General features: G+C 49.5%; 1 protein-coding gene across 2 annotated transcripts; it reads left to right on the top strand.

Annotated features, from left to right (window-relative positions):
* Positions 1 to 1,236: 1,236 nt before the first annotated feature.
* Positions 1,237 to 4,529, top strand: ID4 (inhibitor of DNA binding 4). Of its 2 annotated transcripts, none has more exons than XM_079300478.1 (3): positions 1,237 to 1,952; positions 2,557 to 2,615; positions 3,033 to 4,529. In XM_079300478.1, the coding sequence occupies exons 1-2, from the start codon at positions 1,554 to 1,556 to the stop codon at positions 2,599 to 2,601; spliced, it is 444 nt and encodes a 147-aa protein (XP_079156604.1). In that variant the 5' UTR covers positions 1,237 to 1,553; the 3' UTR covers positions 2,602 to 2,615; positions 3,033 to 4,529. The 2 variants fall into 2 exon arrangements, with proteins under 2 accessions (XP_079156604.1, XP_079156605.1); XM_079300479.1 differs by having other exon boundaries at positions 1,237 to 1,959.
* Positions 4,530 to 9,692: the final 5,163 nt, after the last annotated feature.

Here is a 9,692-nt window from a genome sequence, read left to right as displayed (position 1 = left end):
CCTCACCCCTCATTCAAGTTCTGGGTTTGACAGCTTCCCACTGTATCCTTTATATATCACCCGTTGTGACTAAGTTTGGAGGGGACATGTAATCATTAATCACCATTATGGATTTCTTCCCTTCTGTTGGGTTTGACTTTCAAGCTTAGGGGCAGATCCTGCAGCCTTTACTCCTTCCTTCAGCCCTTTGCCCGAGCAGTCAGCCCTGCTTCCCTCACGGACAGCTTGCAGTGCTGCAGCATCTGTAGGATCGGACGCCAAATTTCTTACACCGGCGTCCCATTCAAATACGCAGCCGCTCTTAATCCTTAGCAAGAATTAACAGGAAGTTTCAACACTGCATTATTAAATTAAAAGGTTACAATCTGCCACAAGATGACTTGAGCAGGACTCAGGAGTATATATCTGTTAATTTTAATGCTCTGTCTCAAAGTACAGAACTCTGGACATTTCCAGCATCATATTTAAAACATGGTACATCTACAAATACGTGATCTGGTGCATTAATGGACCAAATTAAGTTACAGGTATGAATTTTACATAAAACGGATTAATATTATATGTCATGGAGGAATTTTAAATACTGCATCTCCATGCATTTTTAATAGTTATGTGCTCTAATTTAATGTTCCCTGGCATTGCTTTGCTTGAAGTCCCTAAACCCTCCTCCTCCTTCCTTCTCCTCCACACTCAAGTTTTGCTTGGGATTTTCCCTGCCTGTAAACCAGCGTTCCCAAGTCCCTCAACAAATGTGTAAAGCTGGGATGAGTCTCCTACACCGAGAGGATAAAAACGCGCTTCACCATCCGAGGAGATGCCAGCCCTCCCGGGAAAGGGAATGGGGGAGGGATGGGAGGGCGGGTGCAGCCGCCTTGGTCCGAGCCGGGCGGCGGGGAGCGGCGCCGCTGGCGCGGGGCTGCGCTCCGGCCCGCGGGGACGGCGCCGGGAGCCGCTGGGCGGCGGGTCCCGCCCGCATTCCCGCAGTCCTTCCTCCCCGGGACCGCCCCCGCCGCCGCCGCCTCCTCCTCCTCCGCCGCCTCCTCCCCGGGGGGGCCCGCGCGCGCCGCCCGCCCCGCCGCCATTGGCCGCCGCCGCGCCGCGGGGGGGCCCGGCGCGCTCTGATTGGCTGCGGCGCGGCCCCGCGGCGCCCCCCCGCGCCCGCGCTGCGGCGGCGCCCCCGCCTCCCCCCGGCGCCGCCCGCCCCGCCCGCGCCCCGCGCTATATAGGGGGCGGCGCGGCCAGCGGCGGCGGCAGCGGCGGTTGTGCTCGTGGCTGGGCGGCTGCGGGGCGCGAGCTTTTCATTTTAAGAAAAATTTATTTTTTTTTTTTTTTTTTAATCGGACCGGGGGGTCCGCGGTGCCGCCGGTGTCGCGCGGCTCTGCGAGCGCCTCTCGTTGCATCCCCGCGGCGGGCGCCGTTAACGCCATCGAGGCGCTGCGGCCGCGCTCCGCTCCCGTTGCGGGCGGTGCGTGCGCGGCTTCCCGAGGTCGCGGCGGCAGCAGCACCAGGCGGCGGTGGTGGAGAGGGAGGTTTCCCTCCCTCCCTGCGGCACCATGAAAGCCGTGAGCCCCGTCCGGCACCCCAGTCGCAAGGCGCAGCCCGGTGTGGCGGGCGGCGGCGGGGGGCACCCGGCCCTGCGGTGCCTGGCCGAGCACAGCGGCTGCAAGGGGGGCCCGCCGTCGGGTGAGGAGCCGGCGGCGCTGTGCCTGCAGTGCGATATGAATGACTGTTACAGCCGGCTGAGGAAGCTGGTGCCCACCATCCCTCCCAACAAGAGGGTCAGCAAAGTGGAGATCCTGCAGCACGTCATCGACTACATCCTCGACCTGCAGCTGGCTCTGGAGACGCACCCAGCGCTGCTCCGGCAGCAGCCGCCGCCGCCCGCTCTGCACCCCGGCAGCTGTCCCGCGGGCACCCCCCGGACCCCTCTGACGGCCCTGAACACTGACCCGGTAAGAGGTGCGTGACACAGGAGCGCGGGGAGCGGAGCGGCGCGGCGCGATGCTGAGCGCCCCGGGGATGTGCCGGCACTCTGCACCCCGTGGCTCTGCCCGAAGCCGTGGCTCCCGAAGGAGACGGGGCGGGCGGGCGCAGGAGCACCCCGGCGGTGCGGGGTGGGTGCCTGCATCCCCTCGGTGTGCCATGTAATTACAGCCGAGAGAGCGTACCTGTAGCCGGCGTGTTGGCACACACGGGAGCGGGCGCGCTGTTCTGCGCTTTCCAGCCTGCGCGCCGTGTAGCGAGGGGCTGTGGGGGCCGTGCACATGGAACGCAGCGTGCTTTGGAGGAGCGGGAATGGGGGAGCGACTCCCTGGTACGGGACCCCCGGTGGCAGCCCGGCGGCGCGGGCAGCGGCGTTCCCCGGCACCCCGGGCTTGCCGCAGCGCTGCGGTGCCCCCCTTGTCTCTGTCCCCCCGGGGGCTTCCCCGAGCGCTCCCGGCGGGGCTGTGGTGCTGCCCGGGTGCTGGAGGAGGAAGGGGTCTGGGCAGTGGGGAGGGGGTGTCTCGGTGTGTTTTCTCGCCGGTTGTTAATTTGCCGTGTCTGGTTGCTGCGCAGGCAGGCTCTGTTAACAAGCCGGGGGACAGCATCCTCTGCCGCTGACCGCCGCTCCCCAGGTGAGTGCCGGGCGGGCGCGGGGCCGCGGGCGGGGGGAGCGCAGCCCTCCGCAGCGCAGCACCGCATCCTCCTGCGGGAAGCCTGCCGAAGGGGGACCAGAGCCCCACGAGAAATACTTGCAGGCGGCTTTGGGGTTTTATTTTTAATTACGGGGCGGTTGTTTTATTTTTCCTAATTACCGGGTGGTTGAGGCTTTTTCCCCCCCCAAACACTCCCCCTGCCCCCGGAGCGCCTCTGGCTGCGGCGTGCAGCTGCGCATCCCTCCCTCCGCCTGGCCCAGCCTGGGAGCTGCGGTTGTTGTTTGACCTGGTTTGTTTTGGGTTGTTGATCAAGCATGTCTTGTGTTTTGTTGGTGGCGCCAGTCGGTCTGGAGCGGAGCGGTTCACACACCCCCTCTATTCATTCCTCTCCCACAGGTGTGCGGCGGCGCCGCGCCGCGCAGAGGCAGCGCGGGGGGCGGGCGGCGGCGGGGGGGCCCGGCCCTGCCCCGCCGCACCGGAGGAAGGAGCCGTCCAACCCCCCGAGCAGTTCCCATGCTTCACCCCGCCAGAGCCCAGCCTTTTCACCTTTTTGCACGTCCGTAGCGGTCCCGTCCCCCCACCCCCGCCACCTCCCAGCTCCCCGTGTCCTTTCCCCCCTTCTCCCCTGGTTCCGTCTCTTCTCGTCGTTCCCGGCCAGCTGTGAGCGGCGCCGTGTCCCACGGTGGCAGCGGGAAAAGTTGCGACTCTGCCCCGGGATAGAGGACCGAGCCTAAACCAGACTTTAGAAACCTTGTAACTCTTAAGGGACCGAGCAGCCGAGTCTTGAAGCTTTACTAATCTACCAGAGCATTTGTAGATATATTTGACATCTATTGTTTAAAATAGATGGATTTTATTAGGGCCCAGGGAACTTTCTTCTCCCTGCAGGAATGTTACATATTGTATAGACAAATGAGTGACATTTCATACTGTGTATATATAGAGATGTTCTATAAGTGTGAGAAAAGTATATGCTTTAATAGACTACTGTAATTATAAAATATTTTTAATTAAATATTTTTTTGTAAATATTATAAAGGTGTGTATGTTTTTTTTAATCTGTGGGAATATCTCTTTAGAAAACCGCAGCTCAAGTGTGGAGCTGCTAATATGGAAATATCTTGAATGTTTAGGACTTTTTTTGTCCCCAAATGTCCCTTAGATTCAAAAGTTGCAGCTTTAGCTAGTGGTCCTGCATGATTGCATGACGTGTCTAATTGCAAATAAACTATGTTTGGAGTCCATACAACGTGTTTTCCTCAATCTAGACTTAAGATGTTTGTAAGTGTATTATACATTTTGAGACTACACTTTTGTCATTTGGGCACAGGGGTTTTTAGTGCATTCCATAGAAGTAGCAGTAAGGTATAGTGTTTTTTACTGAGATGAGAAAAACAAATTCTATCTAGTTTTTTTGCATTATGGGGGCAATGCTTTAGATCTGTAATCAGCTTTTTTTTTTTTTTTTTTATTAGTCTGCTCTTGAATTAAATAAGAAATTTGCTCGGGAACTTGATTTATCACCAAAAGGTTTTATCGTAAATTTGTGTTCCTATAGATTATTAATTGCTTAAAAACTGAAAACCGTTCTCTGCTTGCAGCCAAAGGGCAAACCATTAACAAAAACAGTTGCTGTTTCCTCCGTCCAAAGAGTATTGATAGTGAACTGCAGAAAGGCACATGGGCAAAGTCATTATGATCAGTGATGTAAATTCATCTTAAAATGAACCTAAGTAGACCAAAAATAGGGTAACTGCGTCAAGATTATTTTTCTAGTACAAAGTTACTTACATTTCGCTGCAGCTATGTTACAGTAAAAATCCTGTTTAATCTCTGTGATGTGTAACTACTACATGTGAACATTAAACTAGATTTACTTGTCTTTAACTGTGATTCTTCAGCTTATTTCTTCAATCCTCTGAATTTGCACATTCTCTTTGCTATTTGTATCTAGCATTTGACGGGTGAATTATTTTTATGGCAGGCTCTTGTACAATCGAGTCCTGCTGGCTGTAAACTTGTGTCCAGGCTCAGTGAAAGATCCTCATCTTGTGTGATCAGTAGCCTGCGCACTAGTGAAATGGGATTTTCAGAGTGGGAGAATTAAGTAGGATTTAATTGGGTGCTTTGTAAATAGCTAGCCAACTGTGTGTGGAACATGGTCTGTTTGACTAAAAAAGAGGATTTGTTTCAGATTATACAAGTGTCAAAAGTACTATAACCCAAGGGAGGACTTCTATTAAGTTAAATATTTATAAGGAAATTAACTATGGGGGTCATTAGGTATTGACTACAGTGATAGTGTCAACAAGACCAACACTTTCTTTATCAAAATAATTGTGTAAAGATCAAATCAAAAAGTGTCTAACACATCTGCAAACACGGGGCCTCCTGTCGGTGCAAATGCTTTAAAGGCACAGGCATTTTACAGGCTGAACTGGGGCTTCAAGGATGGGGTGTGGGTGCCTGCATTGTATTCCCTCAGTTCTGCTGCTGCAATTTTGGTTAATGAGCAAAATACACGTTCTTGTAAAATCAAGTCGCAAACCTCTTACCCTGAGCCTCCCAACTACTTTTGTGACCGTAGCAATACTATCAATAGGATTTTTACTGCACTTCGGGAATTTTTCCGTAGTGTTAAAAAAGAGAGGAGCAACATTTTTTTCCAAAAGACTGATTTAAATTTACATTCATTTTCTTTGTTTATCCTATTAATATTTGTATTCTTCTGCTTACTTCAGCTTGTACAGCTCAGATTATTTTGTATACAGTTTTTCAGTAACATTGGTTCTCAGTGCATTCATTTGTTTCTGTCTACTGTTGCCAAATTATAGTATTCCATTACATGGGAGAGGAAGAAAGCAAAAGGTGCTGTCCTAAAATATAAAACTGTCCTGTAGAGTTTCTAAATATCAAAGCTGATGTATCCTGGGAGAGCTGGTAAATTACTGAGCTGCTCTTCAAGGAAAAATGTACCAAACCCTGGATTGTTTCAGGTCAGGGCAATCTCCTGTTGAGTTCAGCAGCTTAAGGATTTGGGTTTGCTTTTTGAAAAACTTGTGGTGCAACAAGTTAGGACCTTTAGAAAATGAAGTCTTATTAAAGAGCTGTGAAAATGTTTCCTGTTATGTGTAGTATTCTTCAGAAATGTGAAAGCCTGCACACAGCATTCAGGAAAGTCTCACCAGATCGCCACAGATGCTGGTCTTTACTTATTCCTTATGCTATGTGTAAAACTCTAAAGGAATATCTAATTGCTTGCTTCCTAATGCCTGGGATCAGTACAGTCCTGAATGCAGCCATAATTATTTTTTGTTTTATCAAAGATTTTAGAGTCTTTCATCATTCTGTAATCCCGTATCTTGTTTAAATCATATTTTCCATATAGCAAAAGGCGTAAATGTTTGAACAAAGGCAAATTAAAAGGACTTTCTTCTAATGCCTTGAATTTTCTCTTAGTCACAAAAGCATTCCTTAAAAGGAGCTTTTTGATTGCGTGATGAGAGTAGTGGTGAGGCTGCCAGATTAGGAATTAGGATACCAAATTCTGTTCCCAGCTCTGCTACTGAGGCTCTTTTGTGACCTTGAGCAAGTCACCGGCTGTCAAACAAAACTTCCAGTTTTCCACTTGTACCAGTGGCAACATGCACTCATCTTTATAGAAGCAGGGAGATGAAACAGGCAAAATGCATTCCTGTTTTATCACCTTCCTTGTGCGGAGTGAGTTTTTAGTAAGGAAGGAAGTACAGGGAAAGCTGGGGTGATTACCAGGAGCTTTCCGAAGGAGGAGCTGGTTGGGAAGCGCATTGCAAGTAGAGGTTGCAAGGAACCTCTTTTCATGGGACACTGAAATTGTCAAGGACTAGAATACTAGATGAGGGAGCCAGGTATTTTCTGTCCCTAACTGGAATGCTGTCTGCAGAGCACAGCGATGGACACTGCCAATGCTGCGCGTCCGTTTTGGTGAGCTGTGGCATGGAAGTCTCAGTCCCTGCAGGTGCTGAGGCTCCCTCTGAAATTTCCAAGTGAGAGGAAAGGTTCATCCCACGTAAAAGCCAAATGCCAGCTCCTGTGGCATTTTTCCTGTGGTTTCACACGGGAATGGTTTTTTTTTTTCACTTTCTGTAGTGTTCCTTTTAAATAGTTGCATTTTCAGCCACAAGCGAAGTGGTCATAAGGAATGCCATAGCTGTCCTGCTGGTTGTTCCGAGAGTTAATGAATAAACCATGTATAGGATAAACAGGTTTATGCAAATGCAGAGCAGCATTTTACTATTATTTATATTTTCAAGGCTTTGTAGCCATAGAAGTCACATTTCTGTAAAACCTTTACAGTTGGAAAGAAAAAACCACGATACAAGTAATTCAAGTAATTGTTTTAGATGCAACACAATTTACTGGTTTCTCCAATAGTAAGGTTTGCAATACTGAATAGCGTGCTTCCAAAACAGTATTGAAAATGTTCTGCTCTCCAGTCCCAGAACATGTGATCCGAAAACACTGGCTAAATATATTCTCTCATACAACTGCTTGCTTTTTTGCATTAGAAAATCCACCCTTTACTCTCATTCCTGGGTAAGAGAAAACTTGCGTGCTCTGCCTACCAGTAGAGCCTGCTTCCCCAAATGTCCAAAGCAGGCGTGCACACACCAGCCCTTGGAGCACATCAGAGCTCCTCTGAGGACTGGGCACCCTGGGGCTGTACAGCACTTGGGAGCTTGGCTGCAGGCAGTTTCCAGCCGTGTGCCAGCATCCCGTGGGTCAGAGGCAGTCTTGATAAAAGCCTTTTTCCCCTTCACAGCCTGAAAAAACAAAATAATTCTCAGGGACGGTGTAAACTGCAGTGTGATCACAGCAACATGGACATGTGCAGGAATTTTCTAAGCTGGCATCCCTCCTCCTTAGCAAAACATCTGCCGGAGAAGAGCCATGTTACCACTGGGGAGCTGGGGAAGGAGCAGTGCAAACCCTTCAGAGCTTGTGCCCAGGCACAAGCCCGTCAGTGAGAGGCTGGTGAGCGATGGACATGGATGCTGGGCACACTAAGTACAGCAAGGCAATGTTTCCCCCTGTTCTGTTCCTCTGGAAGGTATGAGGGGCACATAAGACTGTTTTCAGTCAGTGCTGGGGCAGCTGAGGAGCTGTAGGCATAGCCCCGAAATGCTCATTTCCGCACACAAAGGTGCAAACGATGCCAGTGGGTTGCGGTTCCCTGCCTGTCCCCCATGTCACTCAGAGGGGCACGGGCCGGGGAAGCAGATTGTTCTTCTGGCAGCTTAATTCAACATAGAGGACACAGCAGTGGCTGGAACGAATTAGTCCCCATTTGTAATTGCTGGGCCTGTAGGGAGAAGAGCTGGCACCCCGCACTTTGGCACGCAGGAGCGTTCCCTCCCCATGCGAAGTGCGACAGCAGCAACGCGCGGGATGTGGGGCAGGGCCGTGCGGGCTCTTCTTCCTTTGATGGGCATGAAACACTCTTTGACATGGGACAAGCATTGAGGAGCTTTTTCTTTGTTTTTTCTTTGGTTTTTTTTGGTTTTTTGTTTTTTTCCTTTTTCTTTTCTCTTTTAACCTTTTTTTAGCCTCGGGTTTACTTCCTTTTGGGGTTTTTTTCCCAATGATGATGTGTTTGTCAACTGATAGGATGGACTTGCTTCTGGTAAAAGAAGCACTTTGACAATTTTCACATATATAGGGCCACAATAGCTTCCTCTGATCTATGTAAATAAATATTCCAATAATTTTTAACATGCATATTATGTACTCCATAGATCAGTGGCTCCTTTGAAGCTCTCACCATTTATCCTATAAGTTCCTATTCAGACATTTTTAAATATGCATTAGTTATTCAACAGGCTATCTTTCATTCAGAGATGCTGATCTCTATGTTTCTAGCAGTCTAGCATCTATATCTTGTTTAGAATATTTAAAAAACAATATTGCATAGTTTTTTTAGCAGGTTGAAAATATTTCCATAAAAATGCAATAATAGGAAAGAATACTTCAAATTAATAAGACTGAAACATACATCCATTTAGGTTCATTTTAAAAGACACTGTCTTCTGCTCCCTTTTTTCTTCTCCAGCAGCCCTGGAAACATACAGGGCCAGAAATGGGTGGCATGTGTGGGCTGCAGTGAAGGTATTAAATCCCTGGTAGGGTTTGGCAGAGTGGCATTGCCTGGACTCAGAGGGGCAGGTGGACACAGTGCCACAAGCCTGCATTTCTGATATGCCTGTTCAGAGACTGTGGGGGTCCATCCCAGCAGCAGCATCACAGCACTGGGGCAGCAATCATGCAAAAGGACATTGCCTTCTCCAGCTTTAGTGAGGAAGCAGTTTCTTGGTTCATGTGCAGGACAGACTCACCAGGCAAGCAGGAGGCAATATTACCAGCATTGCCTTGTGAGCTGCCCCAGGGCTTCAAGTGCCACCAGGGTTTTTTGGGGGGTTGTGGTGTTTTTGAGGTGCATAGGGGCTCCATGCCAGCTGCCAAAGCCAGGGGCAGATGTGAAAAGGTAGAGCACATGGAAGCAAAACCATGGAAGGTGACTTCATGCCTTTGCAGCTATTAGCCAGGGCAAATCTTTGCCTGTTCTCAGAGGGTGGGGGAGCAAGTAGAAGTTCTGTCCCCACCTCAACAAAAAGCTGTAGGTGAACCCAAGGAGCTCCTGGGTCCTTGCAGGGGTAGCTCATGAGATAGGAGGGTCTCTGACCTCCATGCAGGCTAATGAGGGAGGAAAACCAAGACCAAGAAAGATAAAGTTCATATTTAAATGCAGACATCTGCAACAATAGAGGTCGAAACAAAAAAATTGCTATCAAAGTCATTTGCTTGTAGTATGAAGGATTTTGTCTCACCTTGTTTAAACAGTCCCACTCCTGTGTTTAGTTTACTGTGTTAATATCCCCCAGAGGCTTCATCATTTGCTATTGATGAGCATACACACACACACACACACACAAAAAAAAAAAAAAAGGTGGTGCTGTCCAAGCAATTAATTCTCTTTCCAAGTGCTTAAAATTCAGCATGTCCCTTCAGTTCCAAAGGTGC

Source organism: Erithacus rubecula, assembly GCF_903797595.1.
Source record: "Erithacus rubecula genome assembly, chromosome: 3".
Lineage (NCBI taxonomy): Eukaryota > Metazoa > Chordata > Aves > Passeriformes > Muscicapidae > Erithacus > Erithacus rubecula.
This window is presented reverse-complemented; position numbering and strand designations above follow the sequence as displayed.

Excerpts from the sequence above, each read along its gene's own strand:
- ID4 (XM_079300478.1), top strand. The coding sequence starts at position 1,554 with ATGAAAGCCGTGAGCCCCGTCCGGCACCCCAGTCGCAAGGCGCAGCCC. Across the intron at positions 1,953-2,556 it reads CGGCCCTGAACACTGACCCG|GCAGGCTCTGTTAACAAGCC; the intron begins GTAAGAGGTGCG and ends GTTGCTGCGCAG.